This window comes from Solanum lycopersicum, chromosome 2 (assembly GCF_036512215.1).
Source record: "Solanum lycopersicum chromosome 2, SLM_r2.1".
In the NCBI taxonomy this organism is placed as follows: Eukaryota; Viridiplantae; Streptophyta; class Magnoliopsida; order Solanales; family Solanaceae; genus Solanum; species Solanum lycopersicum.
The window spans coordinates 43,460,035-43,483,003 of record NC_090801.1 but is presented as its reverse complement, the minus strand read 5'-3'; the positions used below and the strand labels follow the sequence as shown (position 1 = coordinate 43,483,003).

Sequence of the window (22,969 nt, the reverse complement as noted above, 5' to 3'; positions counted from 1 at the left end):
TATTATCAAGATATGATCGTCTAAGATCTTAGGATTATTGTGGTAATCTAGAATATCATATCTCTGAATTCCACAATTTTTAATGTATATATAAAGCCATGCATATGATATAGAAACATATTAATAAAATTATTCAACAATCTAATTCCATAGATATTATACTATGTACGAATTTGCAAGATTTCTTTATTGGCATAATGTTTGCTTCCAACAGACGCACAAACGTATGTGACTGTGCAAGTAATATAGTGACTCAAAAAACATGGACTTGTGATTTTCTCTAATATCACAAATTTAAGCAAGTGTTTAAGTAGCCAACAAATGACTATGGTTGTTATTATAAAAATTAAAGACCAAAATCTAAGTAAAATTGATTGAAATCCCTATTTGAGCTAAATTTCAGGATTACAATTTTACTAAGAAATTGTGTTAAGTATCTGATTTCATTTATTTAGTTTATTTATCTTGTTATTAATTTACAAGATTAATAATATAATTATGATTTTTCTAACTTTAAATTACCTATCAACAATGACCTCACAACTACATCGTTGTGCGGGAATGTAATAATCCAAAATTAACTTATATAGTTATTATCTCTACACTTATAATCAAGTAGGACCTTCTTGATATATTCCTATTCTAGATGTAGATTAATTTTTTATTTTACTAAAGTAAGATCCTAATGATTCATCTTTAGAGATCACAGAGAGATTAATTCATTTTCTTTTAATGGTAGCTAAGTTTCAAACAGTAAGCTACCATTAAAATAGTAAGCATAAAAATATAAGAATAATTAATATTGATAAATAACTTTTGCCAAGTTAGTCGCCATTCAATGCTCCAATTTTCTTAATCTAGATTGCTTTCGATCTTCGTTCCTAGATTTTCTTCACTCTTTTATTTGGAATTCATCCATCCACTCACATATTTGAGCTAATAATCAAGCACATTACAAATATGATCAACACAATGTTATCAAACAATTTATTGTTCTCAAAATAAGATAACAGTGACAAAATGAAATGTACAAATTCACCCATGTTACATAATCTATTAGAAGTATCAACTAATATTGTATTTAACTTGAGAAGTTTGGATGTGATTTCATTAAATTGTATTCTTATGATTAAAAATATCAAGTTTGTGATATTGCTGTATTTTCCATAGTAGCTGCCTTTTTAAATGGTAAAGTTCACATTTTTCTTACCAAAATTTAAGAAATCAAACGGAATCTAAATTTAACATAATTTGAATATGTAATTATCAAATAAGTAAATCCAAACGTCGAAAATATCCAATGGAATAAGGAAAAAGGACACCCTTATGCAACATCAGTTTGCCGATGGTGAAAAAAAATAAAAATAGAAATTAAGTAAATGTGGGTATTTGTGAGTCAATTATTAGTCAAAATTAAAATTTTATATAATTTAATTGATTATAAAAATATTAAACAAAATCAAATCAATTATGTAATATATACTTATTAGTTTAGTAATTATTGATTTTGATTAGATTACTAGTCATACACAAAAATAAAATCAAAAGATCGATAAAGGAATAAAAACATAAAACTAGTTAGGAAACAAAGAATAACCAAATAACCTACTAATCTCTCGTTATCTTGCACATCTTGACGAGATTTCATTTATTTATCCAACAACAAAAAATCACACGGTTGTGATATTTTATCTTTTTATATACCTTTTTAATTAAAAAGTAAATATAGTTTAAAATTAAAAATATATTATAAATTCTTTAAATTTTTTGATCACTTGGCATTAATCAAAAATTAATTACTTAATTGATTTGGTTTAATTTTTCGTCGAATTCATTTTTATCCGAACCTTAAACGCCCGAAGTCTTTTGAGTGGAACAAAAGGATACTTTATCCAAAAGTACCACATCTCAATGAAAAAGTACCATTCTTTAAAGCGTAGTTTAGGGACTTGGTGCAAATTGTTTCATCAGTCCCCATATTTCACAAACAAGTCCACATTTGACTCTTTTTAACTACGGTAAAACACTAGAGATCTCTCAATATATTTCAGTTCTGTTCGCCGATTTGCTTCCGCCGCTGCTCGCCGGTGCCGCCGATTAAATCTAGGGTCAACAGCTGTTTGTCATAACAACTTCTATCTATTACGGTAAACTGTTTAGTGGCTTATTTCATATTCTTTTTGGCTTGAAATTTGAAGTTTTGCATTATTTTGTATTTTAGCTTTGATTCCACTGGAAGTTTTGGTTTCGGATATCTGTTGTTGATTTTTGAGAATCTTATTGCGGAGATTGATCATTTAATCATTTACAGGAAACTTTTATTTTAGTGCTTGATAATTGTTGTATTGACCTTGATGCCAAGTCTTAAACAGTTGAGTTGAACTGAGCTGACAAAGGTTTCGATTTGGCTTACCTCATAACAGCCTGAAAGTGTTGGTGGAAGTAGATCTTGTGCTAAAGATTTTATAGCTCAGTACTGTAGAAAAACATTACGGGACCTCCTTTTTTAGTTTATTCAAAGATTATAAGTTCAAACTTTAGTAATGTTAAAAAAAATAAAAATGGAGTTACTTGCTGTGGAGGTTAAAAGAGTGAGGAAAGTAAAACAAGGTAATCAAAGGCTGCATTGGATTGAATTTTCCTTAAAACTTCTTCTCCGGAGTTTTCTTGATCATCAAGTGTAGTGTGTCCTTTTAGGAATCATGAGATCCGGCTTGTTAGAAAAAAGGGTGTCTGATATGTTATTTTACAAAAAAAGTGTCTGATATGTTAATTTTCAATGTTAGCCACCCTCTTCATTTAGTTGATCTTGGTAGGCAAATAATAAATCCTTTTGGAAGATAACTAAAGTTTGAGAGGATTTTTCGGCGGAAAAAAACTAACCAGTACAAGATGTTTGTACCGACCATAAATGAACATGTGATCTCGACCTTCTTTATCACCAATTAAGAATGTAATTCATATGTATTCTCTACTTGGGTTGTATTTGATGCATTTCTTGGAGTATTTTTTAACTTGGCTTGGTACAAGCTGGATTGTGTGAAGTGACTCTACTTGATGACAATTTTATGGACTGGAAAGAGTTTTGACCTTGAGGTTGAGTTTTAGGAAGGTAGATATATTTTGAATGATATATTAATGCATTTTACCTTGCTTAGGACATGTAACATGTCAAACCTTAACTTTCTTTGGTTAATAATGATTGACTAAATGTTGGTGTGCACTGTGCAGGTTGTAGTTCTTTTTTGCAAGGATCAAATTTTATCTAAAAAAGGGAAAGATCAGGGTAAACCATTAGAAGTCCTCAGTTAGGATTACTAAAGCGAGATTAGCTAAAGCACATCTGTCCTATTGACAAGGGTCTTCTGCTACCCTACTGCTCGGTCAATGTTCACCTTTAAAAAATCTAAATAATATCAGTTATTACTCATTTCTTTTTAAAACATCCCACTGAGAGTGAAGTGTGCTGGTGAGATTGAAAGTCCCTAATTGGTTGCTGTTACATGGATATGAAGTCTCCTTATGGGGTGAATGCTAAGAATTGAGTACAATGGATAGAGATTTTGGAGAAGGCATGCCGGGACAGCAAAATAACTTTGAACAAGCTCGTTATAGTTCTATAGACACTAGAACAGAGGTCATTGGTTCTTCAAACCAGAAATTTTTCCAGGATCCATCAAGTTCTATCAATACAGACATAAGACCACCTGATTTCACTATACCAGTCGGAGCTAGACCTGTAATGAACTATTCCATTCAGACTGGCGAGGAGTTTGCTCTGGAATTCATGCGCGAAAGAGTTAACTCAAAGCAGAACCTTATTCCTCATGCTTCGGGGGGTACTGCTGGTGCAACTTCTTGTATGGACCTGAAGGACAAAAGTGGAATATCTCATACAGGTTCTGAAAGTGGATCAGATATCGCCATGATCACCTCAGTTGGAAAAACTCGAGTTCAACATCACGGGAGGTCTACTTCTGTAAATGAAGGGATAAGCAACCATCAAGCTGTGCAAACTGAAACTAGAGCCTTATCAAGAAATAACAACATTCATGGAATTCAAAGTCATATGTCTTCTAGATCTAGTACATTAACAAAGTTGAAGTTCCTCTGCAGTTTTGGTGGTAGAATTATGCCTCGTCCAAGTGATGGGAAACTTAGATATATTGGAGGTGATACGCACCTCGTCCTTTTAAGAAATGATGTTTCTTGGGAGGAATTCTGGCAAAAGATGTTAACTTTATTTAACAATTGTCACACAATAAAATATCAGCTACCTGGTGAGGATCTCGATGCATTAGTGTCAGTTTCTTGTGATGAAGACTTGCAGAATATGATAGAGGAATGTAATGTATTAGAAGGCGATGGATCACAAAAATTGCGTACATTTCTCTTTTCTTACAGTGACTTAGATGATTCTCTGGCTGGTTTGGAGAATATTGAAGGAGATTCAGAAATGCAGTATGTTATTGCTGTCAATAGCATGGACTTTGGTTCAAGAAGAAACTCCACTGCTCTGGCAAGCACTTCAGAAAAAAACCTGGATGAGTTTCTGAGTGCAACAATTGCTGGGGAGGATGGTCAAGTTGCTAGGCATGTAGCAGGGGCTGATACTTCTGATCCAGTCATTGGCATGCCTCTAACAAGTCAATCTGCTCATGAAGGGGTATCAATTTCATCACATAGAATAGTTGGGTCAAACATGGGGCATGACTCTAATCAACTAGAATACTTGGGTCAAACTGTACATCATGGTGGCACTGAATGGCAACCTTTACCCTCTTCCACACCTGTTGACAACTTTCCAGGTGTAGGTGGCAAAAATCTGGTTCTTCCATCTATGCAAGTGCAGTATAACCATGGTTATCAACCACCCAACTCTTCACAACTTACAAATAACTTTCTTGTAAGTTCGAATCATGGTTACATGAATTGGAAAGGAGGCATCGATCCCGAGCAGTCTTACGAGAGCTCACGTATGAATGACCAAGAATCACCTGCTTCAGTAGTGAATCTGAAAAGAGATAACTATCCCCGGGAGATGTTTGAACTTAATAAAGCAAAACCTCGAGAGAAGGAAGTGCCTGAGGAGGGAAATATAAAGATAGAAAGCTCTTTTCAGAAAATAAATGAGCCTGAAAAAATGTGGCCTTTGGAAAGCAAAAAAGTTGTTTCCTCAAACACACTGAATGATTCCGCCTCAAGTCACGTTTCAAGAGTTGAAGTTCCGAGTTTCACTTCTGTAGCAGTTATTGGAAACGATGTTATACAATCTAAAATTAGTGACAAGAGTCAGGAACAAGTTCAGAGTTCAGCATCTCCTGCAGCTGTTGAGGAAGAAAAACTTGATAGGTTCACAGAAGATGGCTTCTCCGGATCTGGTAGAATATCAAATTCTGGCTATGGAGACTCGGGGGCAAACCTACATGACATTAGCTACGAACAACCATCGATTCCTCCACGAACTTTTCGCTCTGAATGGATACCCAGGGAACAGCCCGGCCTTAATCGTTTATCCAAATCTGATGATTCTGCTGCCTCGCAATTCATAATGGCCAATGCATATTCTGAAGGCTCACAACAGATCATAGAATCCGTTAATAAATTGAACGATGGGAATGTGGCTCCCCAGACTGAGCATTTTGTACCTTCTGGAAGATATGGGAATGTGGCTCCCCAGACTGAGCATTTTATACCTTCTGGAAGATCTTTTTCTGCTAATCAACATGCTACTGCAGATAAAGGGGTAAAACTTCAGGAATCTCAAGAGTTAAGTGTCAGTGCGAGAGAAGTTGATACCAAGGTTGGTGGAGAACTTTCTGAAGCAAATTATAAGCCTGAGCTGAAACCTGCAACTTATGCAGAGAAAGTGAAATCTGGACTAAGTGATCCTATCTTAAGTAATAATATCCAGTCCGAGTCTGCTTCCAGGAAGACAGAGCTTCATTGGGGTGATGCATCTTCACATGGAGCCGAGGGAAACAAAGAAGCAGAGCAACTACACTCTTTGGCTGAGAAAGAGTGTCAGGTTGGAGCAGCAGTTTCCACAGGGATACCCTCTGGTACTGTTGGTACACTTGAGCATGGAAGCATTCTTTTTGACATTAATGACTGCTTTCCCCGTGATTTTCTCGCTGATATATTTTCCAAAGCCAAGCTTATGGATGCCTCACCAATACCTGCCCCACTGTACAATGATGGAACTGGTTTGAGCTTGAATATGGAGAACCATGAACCAAAGAACTGGTCCTTTTTCCAAAAGATAGCTCAAGGTGATTTTGATAGAAGAAATGTCTCTTTGATGGATCAGGATCATCTTTGTGTGTCTTCTACTCGTGCAAATGTTGATGATGGGGTCTCTATGGATTATGGCTATCCTCCTTTCAAGGGTGATGGACCAATGATAGATCATATGGACTCTCAGCTCAATATTGAAGCTGAATTCCAGCAAGCATCTCCTGAAATTGTTGTCCCAGACACCATGGATTTGCCTTCCGGGTACAACCCTTCTCAAACCGCTGACGTTCAAAGTATGCAGTATGATGTTGAATTGAGTTCAAAAGTACCTGAATCGGGTTATCAGGTATTTTTTAGTAGTTCAGATTTCTAGCTGCATTATTTTGCTTCAATTTGAAATTATTGTATTTTCCAGTAACATGCTAATATGGTGAAGTAAATCCTTTTATATAACATGAAGGATGAGAACCAAGGAGCTCAGAATGCTGGCTTTCCGCTTACCAATCTCCCGCTTGGAGACTTTGATCCCAGCACTTTGCAGGTACTGTGGACATTAGCTAGTAATTTTTATTATCTTTTGTTTCATGGTGAAATATGTATTTTTATTGGTGGTTGAATATAGGTATAATAGATGCCTGATAATTAAAAAGAGAAAGAAGGCTACTTTTGGAAAGAAGTACTTGGAAGGAAGTAAGAGGAGACGAATGATGCTACTTCACTAATTATTTACTTATAATACATCACCCTTTCTTAATGCTAAATTTCTGAAAAAATGCTCAGGCACTTTTCCCGAGACTGACCTCCTTTAGTCTTTCAACTGAATTGGATATACTACTCATGCGGATATTCCAGTAGTTTTGACCAGAATCTTTTTCAGGTTCCATTATTTTACATTAAGGGGAAGGAGGATCTATTACAATGCTGGTTTTAAGGCCTATGATATCCAATTAAAAAAGAAAAAGAAAAAAGTTCTATGATATTACCAGAAACTACTCGGGGGTAGAAATATGATCCAACTGAATTGAACATACCAGAGGTTTAATGAGGCAAGTATATTAATATTAGCCTTTGGCAGTGAATATTATATGTAGTTAAGATGGTTTCCAAATAACAAAGAACCACAGTAATAGGTGGAAAGTGAAGGACCGCGTCCTTTTGCACTCTTAAATACAACGAACATGGTAGGTACATCAGTTGTATTGCTGTACAAGGGAACAAAAAATCGGTAATTATCACACGAGAGGTCTCTTTGAATGGAAGGTTGATGTAACCTTGAAAATTTCAAACTTCATAAGCATCCCAAGAAAATAAAGGAGCCAGTGATCTTCAGAAGCCATCAAAATGAAATCTCATATGAGAAGGCCCTCAGAAGTGGCGGATTGTTTTCTCGTTTTTGATTGTGTGCTTTGTGGGAGGTTGGTTGGGGTTGGGGAGGAGAGAGCTTGTCATTCTTACTGCTTTTTGTTTCTGCATATGGCTTGTATATAGATTGTTTCCTACATTTTATTAGTCTATTCTCATACGTTCATTGTAGCCACTTTTTTTAATGAAGTACATTCATTATAGTCAATCAAACATCTTTAAAAGTAGTTCGGGCTTAAATGGGTACTTGTAGCTATTCTTTCTGTCAATCTTTGTTGTTAACTTGCTTTCATTCCGTTATAGATAATCAGTAATGAAGATCTTGAAGAGTTAAAGGAATTAGGATCTGGAACATTTGGGACCGTATATCATGGAAAATGGAGAGGGACTGACGTTGCCATCAAGAGAATAAAAAAAACCTGTTTCACAGGTCGGTCATCAGAGCAGGAGAGATTGGTGAGTTTCATCTTAAACTGCAATTGTTAATATTAAACTAGAAGAAGGTAAATAGTTATAAAATATCAGTCCAATCATCTCCTAGTTGGGAGATGACGAGGCAATCCTTTTGCCCCAAAACCCCAAAATATCCACCACTCGAACACTTCAGTATTGTTGGTGTTGAACAAAAATCCCCAAAAAGAATGTTGTGTTGCCCTTGGTAGAAAAACCATGCTGTTTGCACTGTCTATATCGTGGTAGAAGTTGTGAAGTATTTTCATGTTGACTCTTGATTTATGAGATTAAACGTAAATCCTACACCTAATTGATACTTGATATTATTCCAAGCTACTATATACATACTTGAAATGGCTTTTGTTGCAGTTCAAAAAGAGTCAGGTAGAGAGCTTCATTGCAGTTTAGAATTTTGTAAAATGAAAAACTTATAGAAGCTTTTGAATACATAGATTTTTTTGGTTAAAAAATACACCTTTTAACTGGTAAGCAGGAGCTTTTAAGTACATATATTGGTCATGTTTCTGCTTTCTTTCCTCTAGCTATTTCGTGACAGAACTTGGGAACTATTTCCAGACTGAGTTTTGGCGTGAAGCTGAAATTCTTTCAAAACTTCATCATCCCAATGTGGTGGCATTTTATGGTGTAGTGAAAGATGGGCCAGGAGGGACTCTTGCCACAGTAGCAGAGTTCATGGTGAATGGTTCTCTTAGGCATGTTTTACTTTGCAAGGACAGGTGTGGGAATACTGGATAGTACACTTAAATTATTCTTTTTGTTTTCTCTTTTTTTTTTTCATGAAAACTTATTACGTTCTCCTCCCTACTTGAACTGTCCAGACACCTTGATCGTCGCAAGAGGCTCATAATTGCAATGGATGCTGCATTTGGAATGGAATATTTGCACTCGAAGAATATTGTGCATTTTGATCTGAAATGTGACAATTTGCTTGTCAACTTAAAGGATCCTTCTCGACCCATTTGTAAGGTGACCTTCAAGAATGTGCTGCTTTTGAGTTCTTTCAATGGATTCTGCATTTGCAAGAATGTGCTGGTTTTGATTTGAAATGTGACAATATGCTTTTTCTTTCTGTAGCATATGAGTCTGATGATCATATTCAGTGTATTAACCAATATATTAGTCATACCCTTCGAAAGTAGTACATCCAAAACATATGAAATGCAGTTAATCCTGCAATGGTCCAAGCTATTATTGCCAGATACAACCATCCAACAACAACAACATACCCTGTGAAATCCCACGAGGATTCATAATACCTAATAATAATGTAAACCTAAACCAAGCAACAGGTGGAATACCATAGGAGGACTCAATACCTAATAATAATGTGATTTCTGTAATTGGTGCATGCTTTCTAGATCTAAGGTTGACTTTTTACTCTTTTCTGTATTACTAGCTTAATAAATGCATAAACAGTTCCTAGCACCGAACTTCAAACAACCTCTTCAGTCACTTTGATAACCACTCATCATACTTGATACAAGTTTATTATGACAGTTGGGGGTCGTTTGGTAGTGTATAAAAATAATGCTAAATAGTGTATTAGTAATTATTGCAATAGTAATGCATGTATTAATTATGCTTGCATTAATTTATTCATAGATTATTTTTTGAAACTGGTAATATTGTATTTCACATAGTACTTAGGTAGTACTGAGAAACCATATTTACAAAAGCAGAAAGGAAGTATAATCTATCTAAAAAATTGAACCAAATCTAAATGGATCCTAAAACATCTATGATTGACTCAGTTTCATTAGAGTAGACATTTTGTACACCGAAAGCAGAATAACAGAATACACTTAAGCTTAACTTCCTGCAGGTCGTTGTTCCTATTCTCAAAACGTCTCTCATTTCTCTCTCCCCATATAGTCCACCAAATACTAGCAAGGATCATCCGCCATCTTTCTCTGTTTGTAGCCCCAACTCCAGCCATATCCCAACCGAATAGAGTCTCATCAATTTTGCTAGGCATACACCAAGTTATGCCTCTGAGATTAAGGAAAATCTGCCACAGCTGCCCAGTAAAGTTACAATGTAAGAAGAGATGTCTCACTGTCTCATTTGCCTTCCCACAAAAGTAACATCTGTTGCATAGAGAGATTCCTCTCTTGGCCACATTATCCAATGTCAAAACTGCTTCCTTGGCTAGATTCTTATACATAGGTTATTTTTATGCATTGTTTATAGAATGCATTGCATAAAAAAATGTGTTTACAAAGATATGGAAAAGCTATAAAAAGGTATTCAGGGGCAATTGGGTCTTTGATTGAATTAATGCATCCATTAAAACCATTGCCTTGCTAATACCTAGAAATCCATGGTATTAACAATACACACCTTAATACATAATAGGGTGTATAACTAATGCAAGCATTAGTTACACATAGGTTGGAAAGGAGTACCAAACAAGGTACTAGTAATATACAAGGCTAATGCATGCATTATTCATTTTAATACACTCTACCAAACGACCCCTTAGGGATCGTTTGATAGAATGTATAAGAATAATTTTGAATAGAGTGTATTAGTAATGCTTGAATTAGTTGTGCTTGCATTATTGCTTATGCGTTGTTTTGTTTGGTGTATTAAAAATAGTATGTATACCAAATGGGAATCCTAGGTATAGGCAAGGGTGGGAGGGATGAGAGAGCAAGCTGGCGTGGGGGGCAAAGGCAAGAACATCCGAGCAAAGCAAGTGTATAGTTTTTTTTTAAAAAATTATTTACAAAGATACCCTCCACAAGTATGGTGATAACATGTAAAAAAAATTGAGGGGCGATTGGGTCTCTAACCATGATAATGCATACATTGAACCCTCTTGCATTACTAATACCATGAATTTCCATGTATTCATAGGAAAATACACTCAATACACAATAGAATGTATAACTAATGCAAGCATTAGCTATACATAGGTTGAAAAAATGTACCAAACAAGGTACTACTAATACACAAAGCTAATGCATGCATTATTTCTTCTAATACATCTACCAAACGATCCCTTGAATCTTCATCAACTAAAGGACAACAAAGATACCGTAGAGGGATCAGTGCAGAACTGATGGAAATTGTGTTGTGTAGGTGGCTGATTTTGGGCTGTCAAAAATCAAGAGAAATACCTTGGTTACTGGTGGTGTCAGGGGAACGCTTCCATGGATGGCTCCAGAGCTATTGAATGGTGGAAGTAATAAGGTTTCCGAGAAGGTAAGCTTTCAATTCCTCTTTTACGTTTAAAACTTCAAATGTGAACGCTGAACTTATAGTCTATTTTAGACGTCATTTTTTTTCACTTCATGTGGGGGATGTTGGTGCTTAATGCTTATTAACTCAACATGCTGTTATAAAATGCTTGCCAACTTCAAGAATCCAATGAATTATGTGGTCTCTCTTTTTGTTTTGAAAATGGACTTTACATTTATCAGCACCCTAAGAAAGGTCTGGCTTCAAATATCTACAAATACAAAATTTTTGTGCATTATGTGAGTCTCTCCTGTTCATTAGTTTTGCGCCTAAACTTTTGTGTACAATAGCTTCTGCATTTTCTCGCAACACTGCTATCTTCCCTTTGAAATGTTGTTCCACTGTAACTTCATCAGCGTGAGTTCTATATTTAAGATAGAATAAATCATGAAACAATTTTAATCCTTGATGCCTAGTTGCCATTCATAGTAACAAATTTTGAACTTTGCAGGTCGACGTCTTTTCCTTTGGGATTGTGCTCTGGGAAATCCTCACTGGCGAAGAACCTTATGCAAATATGCATTATGGAGCAATTATAGGTTTATATTACTCTATCCCTTCCAACATTTTTCTCTTTATATCGCCCATTGCAGTGTGTGCTGCCATTGTTGTCTGCATCTGACAAGAAGTTGCTTGTTATGTCCTATATTTCCTTCTAAGTGCTGCCTTAATGAAGGATGAGGCAGGAGTTTCAGAGTCCATTCTAGAAGTAAGGAACAGAAGGTTGCTTTTTTACTGGAAAGTGAAAACACAGCAGTATAGACATATTTAGCAAATATATGCACTTCAATTTTATACCCCACTAATTTCTACATTCTTACAAAAAATTCTACTAATAATCAATATCTAGAAATTCCTGATCAAAACTTTGGGTTTTCTAAAGCCACTAAGATGTTAATTGATGTTTTACCATATCTGCAAGGGCATTCTGTAAGTGCCAATATTAGTAAAAGACATTGAAGCTCAACATGGTTCAACTATTTTTAGTGCTAGTTCCTATTCCTGCTAATCTCTTATTTAGTAAGCCATTTAATATATCAAGTCTGGAAATTAATGCAGGTGGTATTGTCAACAACACATTGAGACCGCCTGTGCCAAGCTTCTGTGACACTGAGTGGAGAATGCTCATGGAACAGTGTTGGGCTCCAGATCCTGCCATCCGCCCATCTTTCACTGAAATTGCCAGACGGTTACGTACCATGGCTGCTGCCTGTCCAACAAGACCGCAAGCTCATCCAGCCAAGTGATGGCATGGTGTCTGTCCCTTCTTTCTTGGTATCTGCATGAAAGTTTCTTTTACAAGTATACTCTGTTTATTCTGTATTATTCAGAGAGAGGAGAGTGGTCTCCTTTAGATTCTGAAACAACATTATATGGGAAACATGGAAAAACTTTTTATATATGTAAAACATCATTTTGTATCTGTGATAAATCGAAATGTAATATTCTTGGTGATATATTAATAATTATCATTTTTACCTGTTATTTGGAGTTAGCTGAGGAGATTAGATAAAAAAAATTGCTCCTCTTAAAATAACTCAGAAACGGAAAGGAGTAAATAGATCATCTCCTCACTTTTTCTTCATTAGCTTAGAGGGGAACAAAGTGAATAATTACAGGCGTAATGAAGTATATTTATTGTATCATCTTTCTTGTATATAAGCAAGACATATTATATATAGTTGATAAGTAAACACTCATGCACATTTAGACACGTCTCCACTGTGTACTGGAACAGTTGCATTCATTATATTGTCTGCAAGTGTCTAGATGTAAGCTCTCAGAATTGAAGTGTTGGGGCCAAATTTGAAAGTTTGTATAGTTCACTACTTCAACAAACTTGTAACTTCAGTACAGCAACCTACAATGCATCAGCTCGAGGGTGCATGTAACTCTATAACATATGAACTTCTAATTAGGACCATACATAAAGGAAGACAACAAACAGAAATATATTTATAGTCAATCAGTGTCCCCTCAGAAATTTAATCTTATCAAGACTGAAATCTGTCTTTGCATGTTTAAAATGCCAAAGGAATCAAGAAATATTAGATGTAAGGCACAAACTCACCGTAAGCATCGCCTATTTGGCTTTGATTTTTAAATCCAGCAGTAACGGCAATGCAAAGAACCATAAGAATCCAATTAATATCAGAAATATATATCTGCCCCCAAGAACTTCTTTGATGTATGCCCAACCTATACTCCTGGGAAACAGCCAAGTGCTAGAGCTTGCATATGGTAGCCTGACTGGCAACAATAGCAGCTAAAGTTGCAATGACAAAAACTGGCCAGTATATGCTTTCTGCATCAAGAAAAAAAAGATTATTTTTAGTAACCTTTTACCACTACCATATCTTCCTTCATAATTCTACTTTGTTTCCCTCTTTTTTCTTCAAAGGTAGGCGGAAATGGTAATCCACAGAGACTGTATTATAAACATAGTAAATGTGCAAACAATATGAACGTTACATGATCAGAGTATTTAGGAATTTATGTACACGTTTCCAAGCCACAACCTCCCGCCCCATATTCAGAGATCCTGTCCTACCCAATACATGGAAAATGAATCCTTATAGCCTTGTTACATGGAAAAGAAATCATTTGTGTCTCATTATCCGTATTTTGCATGTCCAGAATAAGCTAAAAGAAGGCAAGGGAAAACAATGACCGTGAAACCAAGCTGTATTGCTGACACTGGAAAATGAGCAAAAAGTGCTTCTGTTCCTGAAATAGCAATTATAAGTACCTTGGAGCTGTAATAAGTATTAACAAATAACAAAAAAAAAAAAGAAGATGTTTGAAAAGAGGGCAAGAGGAAAAAACCTGTAATGCTGAGCATGATCCCCTCCAATGATGTCCAACCATCTCTTTTAAAATACCGATATATGTAGACAGGAGAAAAAGCTCGCAAAACAGGATGTTATAGATACCAATACCTCCTACTAAGAGAAACCAAAGCAACTAACCCACACTGCCTATGCCATAATGCTGTAAGCTAAACAAACCAACTAATATACTACATCTGCATCAACAAGCATAATAATGAATTTCTTTGCGAGTGTGTCACAAATAACTGAAAGTAAACAAGCTGTGATTGACAAACACATCAAAGAAAGGTATTTGATGTATTCCCTAACAAGTCCAAAATACAAATGAAGTAATACCATTACTCATCTTCAGATGGTCCACCAGAAGCTGAAAGAACTGAGAAAAATATTCTGCATAAGTACTTTCTTGCAAAATATATACAGGTATACTTCTCTTTGATAAATAAAAAATCTTTTGGTTGATTAATATACCAAACAAGTGTCATCCCATACAAAATCATGACATGACTAATTCGACAACGATAACAACTATGCCTCAGTCCCAAACAAGTATATGAATCCCATTTCTTCATTAATCTCATATCATATTATCATCATACTAAATAAAATACAAGTGAAAAATAAGTTATAATATATGTATTCCCTAACAAGTCCAACCAAAATACAGATGAAGTAAAAAATCTCAAAAGCACACTACAAAGGCCATAGAATTTCACCACTGTTTGAGAGAACCTAAGCTATATAAAATAGAAGGTCCATAAATTATAATGCAGTAGTAGGTGATCATCCCAAGCATTGTGACTAACACATGCAACAACAACTTAACAAACATCAATTATTTCCTCTTACTAATCTGCTGTTAAGAAAATTACGTAATAAACTTTAAAAAGCCTTAAGAAAGCATACGATGAAAAAATCATCACTTTGTTAGATGCTTTCCTCTCCATAAGCATACCCTTATCAACATTATTCTGTCATCCTCGATCTGATGACCGTAGAGAAATCCTTCGACTTGTCTTATTACTAATCCTAGATAGATACATCTTAATTAAGGGTATTTTGTTCTTTCTGAGTATTTTAGCTACCGTGACATGCTTATTAATACTGAAGAGAACAAGCTGGGAATTCTCTCTTCAAGCTTTAGCCTCTACAAATATCCTTCCACACTCCTTCTGTACCGCCCCGCAAGCCGGTACATTAAAATCCAACGTCTCCAACAAAGCAGCAGCATCTCATCACAAAATCGGAGGGTCTAAAGCCTTGCCAAACTCTTGGCCAACTGATGGAGGTGCCTTGCAAGAAAGAAGGAACTTGCCATGCTCATCAGGCCAGCCAAATGCTTGAGGACAAAAATCTGTGCAGCCAGTCTGCCATGTGGCAGTAAAGCAGGGAAGACAAAACTGCCTCTTTTCCAGCCTTAGAAAATCTGCCACATGGAGCCTTCTCTTTGAAGCTTGGGGCCAAACGTTTTGGAGCTTACTTAGAAGCCTTGTACATTGCCTTAGACAGATTTATCACATAGAATACTTAGAATACTCTTTGTTTTCTCTCTTACTTGTATTTTCCCTCTTATAAAAACTCTTGGAAGATTATTGGAAAATTGGCTTGTTGGCCTCCCAAAGACTTGGTTTCTTTCTTGTTTTCCTTTCTTTGTTTGTGGCTGTTTGGGGACTGTCTTGCTTCCGTTCCGTTTGTGTTTGGTTGGACTGAAGTTTAGAGGAGCCGTGCAAGCCTTCTTGACTGTCCCACGAGGTGCGAAAATTGACCCCGTGACAAGTGGTATCTGAGCAGCAGTTGAAGCATGACTTCGAAGTCACAACGTAATGAAGAGGCTGTCTAAGACAAGGAGCCTGAAGTCCGGAAGGAACCTTCCAAGAAACGTGACAAGAGCAAGGTAAGAGAGCCCTCTTGCAACCCTTTTCTTGTTGGTAGAGCTGCTGGTGAAGAAGAAGGAGGTGCGGACAACAACCCACTCGATGAGAGAATCGTCAGAGTTGAGGTGGGGTTGTCGGCCTTGAACATGAGGATTGTAGTGGTTGAAAACAATTTCAGTTCCCTCGAGTCCGTAGACATTGAAGGGCTGGACGAGGTGAAAACAACCTGGTTGAACTTGAGGATGTTCAAAAAGAGGGTCTGTCCGCCCTTGAACTCAAGCTCAACGAGGCCATCTCTTCCCTTCAAAGAGAGGTGGAGGCTTTGAGACGGCAGGTCTATGAGGCTGCCGAGGTGGGGGTTGCTCCTCCCGTTACAGTCCGAGAAACCCGTATTGAGGCTCCTAAACCGAAATAATTTCGTGGGGAAAGGAGTGCTCAAGACGTGGAGAACTTCATATGGCAGATGGATGCCTATTTCAAACACGTTGACATGCACAGCGAAGCTGCCAAGATCAGAACGACAGCTATGTACTTGACAGACACAGCCATGCTGTGGTGGCGACAGAAGAAAGCAGATATGGAGAGGGGGGCTTGCCAGATTGATGATTGGGAGCAGTTCAAAGCTGAGCTCAAACGGTAGTTCTACCCCCAAAATGTCATTCACGAAGCCCGTCGGAGGTTGAGGGAGTTAACGCAGACCTCCTCCATTCGGGATTATGTTAAGAAATTCACGAAGTTAACACTTCAAATTCCTATCCTGACGAGTGAGGACTTATTGTTTTACTTTCTAGATGACCTTCAAAATTGGGCCAAGCAGGAGCTGCAAAGACGACAAGTGCATGACGTAGATGAGGCAATCGTAGTGGCGGAATCGCTCAACAATTTCTGTGCTGATGCGGCAAAAGGGAGGGATAATAGGAGCAAAACTATTCCTCCCAAGGTCGACAACAACAACAGGAAAAGGACCAGGCCGAATCCCAGAGGCAGCGACGCAAGAAGCAACGCTCGTGACCAACCTTCAAATTTTTGGAAAAACTATGAGGACCGCAAGAGGGGTGCTCCTCAGCGGGAAGGTTGTTACATCTGTGGGGAGACGACCCACGCTGCTCGGTACTGTTCGTCATTGAGGAAGATGAGTGCTATGGTGGCTGCCGAAAGGCAGCAAGAAAAGGCTGCAACACAAGCTGGAAGTTCTACCGGTGAGCAACGTGGGCAGGGTAGCGGATCAGACAAAGGCAAGAACGTGGCCGTGGGCATGTTCAATCATATGGCGCTTATCAGCCACATTTCCATTGTGGCTGCCAAACCAGCTAGTGTCAGTCCGCGAGAGTCACTCTTCGTCGATGCCAAGTTGAACGGCAAAGACGTGCGGATCATCGTAGACACAGGGGCAACTCACAATTTTGTGACTGAGCAGAAGGCTAAGGAGCTTGGCCTAAGTTATGAGGCCAACAATACAAAATTGAAGACAGTCAACCCCACTCCGACTACCGTCCATGGCTTTGCGACTGAAGTTCCAATTGACTTAGGAGATTGGACGGGGAAGACTGACTTCACAATTGCCCCTATGGATATGTTTGATGTGATATTAGGGCTTGATTTTTGGTACGACATCAATGCGTTCATCTCGCTGCGTCACAACTAGCTGCACATCAGTGACACTGGTGGTTCTTGTGTGGTACCCCTTATTCGGGTACCACAAACTGGAATGCATTTGTCGGCAATGCAGATTATCAAGGGCTTTAAGAGAGGCGAGCCAACATTTCTTGCCACCTGATTGAGGACGCCGAAAGCTGCACAGAGGCAGTTCCATTGCCGCCTTGCATCGAACAAGTCCTTAGCAACAACAAGGACGTGATGCCAACAGAACTTCCCCAACGGCTGCCACCCCGAAGGGAAGTTGATCACCAAATTGAGCTAGTTTCAGGGGCAAAGCCGCCTGCCATGACGCCTTATCGCATGGCGCCCCCGAAACTGGAGGAGTTAAGGAAGCAGCTCAAGGAGTTGCTGGATGCTGGACACATCAGGCCGTCAAAGGCGTCGTTTGGTGCGCCTGTTCTATTCCAAAAGAAGAAGGACGGGATGCTGCAGTTATGCATTGACTACTGGGACCTCAACAAGGTCACGGTGAAGAACAAGTACCCCGTTCCTTTGATTGCGGATTTGTTCGACAGGTTGGGACAGGCAAAGGTGTTCACCAAGATGGATTTGAGAAAGGGTTATCACCAAGTTCGGATTGCCGAAGGTGATGAACCAAAGACTGCTTGTGTAACGCGCTATGGTGCCTTCGATTGGCTGGTAATGCCATTTGGGTTGACGAACGCACCAGCGACATTCTGCACACTGATGAACAGACTGTTCCACTCCTACTTGGATCAGTTTGTTGTCATTTATTTGGATGATATTGTTGTCTACAGCAACAACATGGAGGACCATGTAGAGCACTTGTACAAAGTTTTCGAAGTCTTGCGCGACAACGAACTATACGTGAAGCGTGAGAAATGCAGCTTTGCCTAATCGACGGTCCATTTCCTTGGGCATACTATCAGCCACGGTGAGATCAGAATGGACAGCGACAAGATAGATGCTATCAAGAATTGGGAGGCTCCAACGATGGTACCAGAATTGAGGTCCTTCCTTGGCCTTGCCAATTACTATTTTCGCTTCATCTTCAATTATTCAGCAATTGCAGCTCCTCTCACGGACTTGCTGAAGAAAGACCGCGATTGGAATTGGTCGGGGGCTTGCCAAGCTGCCTTCGAGAGGCTGAAGGGTGCTGTGACGAAAGAGCCTGTGTTGGCCTTGCCAGACTTCTCCAAGGCATTCGAAGTCCATACTGATGCATCAGACTTTGCCATCGGTGGTGTCCTAATGCAACAGGGCCACCCGATAGCCTATGAGAGCAGAAAGTTGAATGAAGCAGAGCGGCGGTATTCAGCGCATGAGAAGGAGATAGCAGTTGTGGTTCACTGCCTGAGAACGTGGCGCCATTACTTGCTGGGAGCTCACTTTGTCGTCAAGACGGACAACGTCGCGACGACATATTTCCAATCCCAAAAGAAGCTGTCCGCTAAGCAAGCCCGATTTCAAGACTTCTTAGCAGAATTTGACTTCACTCTGGAGTACAAACCGGGGAAAGCGAATGTGGTTGCTGACGCCCTTAGGCGCAAGACATCTTTGGCTGCCATTGTGAGCTCGAGTTGCAACTCACTTGTTGATGACATAAAGGAGGGGTTACAGCATGATCTAGTTGCCAAGCAACTCTTTGCCTTAGCCCAACAAGGCAGGACAGAGAAATTTTGGGAAGAAGGCGGCCTGCTCTATACAACACGCAGGCGTGTGTACGTTTCGAAGTGGGCTAACCTTCGGCGTACATTGATTAAAGAAGGCCACGATTCTGCTTGGGCTGGTCACCCGAGGCAGAAGAGGACCTTGGCCTTAATTGAAGCTTCTTACTATTGGCCTCGGATGCGGGACGACGTCGAGGCCTATGTGCGAACGTGCCTTATTTGTCAACAGGACAAGGTAGAAACTAAGGTACCAGGCGGACTGCTTGAGCCCCTTCCCATTGCCGAAAAGCCTTGGGACAGTGTCACCATGGACTTTATCACCTGCTTGCCAAACTTAGAGGGGTTTGGGACAATAAAGGTCGTGGTGGATCGCTTCTCTAAATATGCGACATTCACTGCCATGACTGCCAACTGCAAAGCCAAGGAAGCTGCCCGAATCTTTTTGCGTGATGTGGTTAAGTACTGGGGCATTCCTAAACATATCATCAGCGACCGGGATCCTCGGTTTACTAACTCATTCTGGAGGGAATTGCTTAGCTTATTGGTGTCGGAGTTGCATTTCTCGACAAGCTTCCACCCTCAAACAGACGGGCAGACGGAGAGGATCAATGCACTGTTGGAATGCTACTTGCGGCACTATGTTAGTGCCAATCAGAAGGATTGGGAAAGACTGCTGGATACTGCCCAATTCTCGTACAACTTGCAGCGCAGTGAGGCGACGGGAAGGAGTCCATTAGAGTTAGTAATGGGGCAGCAGCCTAACACGCCCCAATCCTTGCCCGTCAACGCCGGTTTCAAAAGTCCATGTGCCTATCAGATGGCCAAGGCCTGGGAAGAACAAGTTGACCTTGCACGGTCGTACCTTGACAAGGCTGCCCAAAAGATGAAGAAATTTGTTGATTGTAAGCGACGTCCAGTGGATTATCAAGTTGGGGATCGAGTTATGGTGAAACTCAATCCCAGGCAATTCAAGTCGTTGCGAAGCGTGAATCAGAATTTGATTCGCAAATACGAGGGACCATTCGAGATTATTGACAAGGCTGGCAAAATTTCTTAACGGGTTGACATGCCTCATCACTTGAAGATTCACCATGTCTTCCACGCAAGCCAATAAAGCCTTATTTCGAAGACAAGGAAGACAAGGAACGGGGGCAGTCTGAGAGGGCCAGAATCTTCATCACGCCGCCGACAGTGGACAAACAGATTGAGGCTATCATCGATCACCAGCTTGTTCGTGGGAAAGGCTGGAACAATTGTAGTTCACAATTCCTAGTTCACTGGAAGGGAACAACATTGGAGGAGGCGACTTGGGAGAGATACGAGGACTTGTGGCAATTTTGCAACAAGTACCATCAGTACTTGCAGTTGTGTGGCGTCGGGGTCGTCGCCAATTCAGGCGGGGGAGCGTGTACCGCCCCGCAAGGTGGTACATTAAAATCCAAAATCTCCAACAAAGCAGAAGCATCTTATCACAAAATCGGAGGGTCTAAAGCCTTGCCAAACTCTTGGCCAACTGATGGAGGTGCCTTGCAAGAAAGAAGGAACTTGCCATGCTCATCAAGCCAGCCAAATGCTTGAAGACAAAAATCTGTGCAGCCAGTCTGCCAGGTGGCAGTAAAGCAGGGAAGACAAAACTGCCTCTTTTCCAGCCTTAGAAAATCTGCCACAAGTAGCCTTCTCTTTGAAGCTTGAGGCCAAACGTTTTGGGGCTTACTTAGAAGCCTTGTACATTGCCTTAGACAGATTTATCACATAAAATACTTAGAATACTCTTTGTTTTCTCCCTTACTTGTATTTTCCCTCTTATAAAAACTCTTGGAAGATTATTGGAAAATTGGCTTGTTGGCCTCCCAAAGACTTGGTTTCTTTCTTGTTTTCCTTTCATTGTTTGTGGCTGTTTGGGGACTGTCTTGCTTCCGTTCCGTTTGTGTTTGGTTGGACTGAATTTTATAGGAGCCGTGCAAGCCTTCTTGACTGTCCCACGAGGTGCGAATATTGACCCAGTGACAAGTGGTATCAGAGCAGTAGTTGAAGCATTTCTTCGAAGTCACAACGTAATGAAGAGGCTGTCTAAGACAAGGAGCCTGAAGTTCAGAAGGAACCTTCCAAGAAACGTGACAAGAGCAAGGTAAGAGAGCCCTCTTGCAACCCTTTTCTTGTTGGTAGAGCTGCTGGTGAAGAAGAAGGAGGTGCGGACAACAACCCACTCGATGAGAGAATCGTCGGAGTTGAGGTGGGGTTGTCGGCCTTGAACATGAGGATTGTGGTGGTTGAAAACAATTTCAGTTCCCTCGAGTCCGTAGCCATTGAAGGACTGGACGAGATGAAAACAACCTGGTTAAACTTGAGGATGTTCAAAAAGAGGGTTTGTCCGCCCTTGAACTCAAGGTCAACGAGGCCAACTCTTCCTTTCAAAGAGAGGTGGAGGCTTTGAGACGACAGGTCGATGAGGCGTTCGAGGTGGGGGTTGCTCCCTCGTTACAGTCCGAGAAACCCATAGTGAGGCTCCTAAATCGAAAGAATTTCGTGGGGAAAGGAGTGCTCAAGACGTGGAGAACTTCATATGGCAGATGGATGCCTATTTCGAACACGTTAACATGCACAGCGAAGCTGCCAAGATCAGAACGACAGCTATGTACTTGACAGACATAGCCATGCTATGGTGGCGATGGAAGAAAGCAGATATGGAAAGGGGGGCTTGCCAGATTGATGATTGGGAGCAGTTCACAGTTGAGCTCAAACGGCAGTTCAACCATCAAAACGTTGTTCACGAAGCCCGTCGGAGGTTGAGGGAGTTAAAGCAGACCTTCTCCATTCAGGATTATGTTAAGGAATTCACGAAGTTAACACTTCAAATTCCTAGCCTGACGGGTGAGGACGTACTGTTTTACTTTCTAGATGGCCTTCAAAATTGGGCCAAGCAGGAGCTGCAAAGATGTCAAGTGCATGACGTAGATGAGGCGATCGTAGTGGTGGAATCGCTCAACGATTTCTTTGCTGATGCGGCAAAAGGGAGGGATAATAGGAGCAAAACTATTCCTCCCAAGGTCGACAACAACAACAGGAACAGGAGCAAACCGAAGCCCAGAGGCAGCGACGCGAGAAGCAACGCTCGTGACCAGCCTTCAAATTTCTGGAAAAATTATGAGGACCGCAAGAGGGGTGCTCCTCAGCGGGAAGGTTGTTACATCTGTGGGGAGACGACCCACCCTGCTCGGTACTGTCCATCATTGAGGAAGCTGGGCGCTATGGTGGCTGCTGAAAGGCAGCAAGAAAAGGCTGCAACGCAAGCTGGAAGTTCTGTCGGTGAGCAACGTGGGTAGAGTTGCGGATCAGACAAAGGCAAGAACGTGTCCGTGGGCATGTTCAATCATATGGCGCTTATCAGCCACATTTCCATTGCTGCTTTGGCTGCCAAACCAGCTAGTGTCAGTCCGCGAAAGGCACTCTTCGTCGATTCCAAGTTGAACGGCAAAAACGTGCGGATCATGGTAGACATAGGGGCAACTCACAATTTTGTGACTGAGCAGAAGGCCAAGGAGCTTGGCCTAAGTTATGTGGCAAGCAATACAAAATTGAAGACAGTCAACCCCACTCCGACTACCGTCCATGGCTTTGCGCCTGAAGTTCCAATTGACTTAGGAGATTGGACAGGGCA

The 22,969-nt window shown here is 39.9% G+C and overlaps 2 protein-coding genes across 2 annotated transcripts; both read left to right on the top strand.

Moving 5' to 3' along the window:
- Window positions 1–1,811: 1,811 nt before the first annotated feature.
- Window positions 1,812–12,801, top strand: LOC101248436 (uncharacterized). Its single transcript, XM_069293302.1, has 9 exons — window positions 1,812–2,147; window positions 3,232–6,583; window positions 6,698–6,778; window positions 7,903–8,055; window positions 8,629–8,789; window positions 8,892–9,039; window positions 11,158–11,280; window positions 11,768–11,855; window positions 12,376–12,801. Exons 2-9 carry the CDS (start codon window positions 3,551–3,553, stop codon window positions 12,561–12,563), a joined length of 3,975 nt encoding a protein of 1,324 aa, XP_069149403.1. The 5' UTR covers window positions 1,812–2,147; window positions 3,232–3,550; the 3' UTR covers window positions 12,564–12,801.
- Window positions 12,802–21,881: 9,080 nt separating this feature from the next.
- LOC138342054 (uncharacterized) lies at window positions 21,882–22,634 on the top strand. Its single transcript, XM_069294237.1, has one exon. The coding sequence runs from the start codon at window positions 21,882–21,884 to the stop codon at window positions 22,632–22,634; it is 753 nt and encodes a 250-aa protein (XP_069150338.1).
- Window positions 22,635–22,969: the final 335 nt, after the last annotated feature.

Bases quoted from the DNA above. Each gene is read 5' to 3' on its own strand.
- LOC101248436 (XM_069293302.1), top strand. From the start codon at position 3,551: ATGGATAGAGATTTTGGAGAAGGCATGCCGGGACAGCAAAATAACTTT. The intron at 6,584-6,697 runs GTATTTTTTAGT...TATAACATGAAG, and splicing joins TACCTGAATCGGGTTATCAG to GATGAGAACCAAGGAGCTCA. The intron at 6,779-7,902 runs GTACTGTGGACA...ATTCCGTTATAG, and splicing joins TTGATCCCAGCACTTTGCAG to ATAATCAGTAATGAAGATCT.
- LOC138342054 (XM_069294237.1), top strand. From the start codon at position 21,882: ATGGATGCCTATTTCGAACACGTTAACATGCACAGCGAAGCTGCCAAG.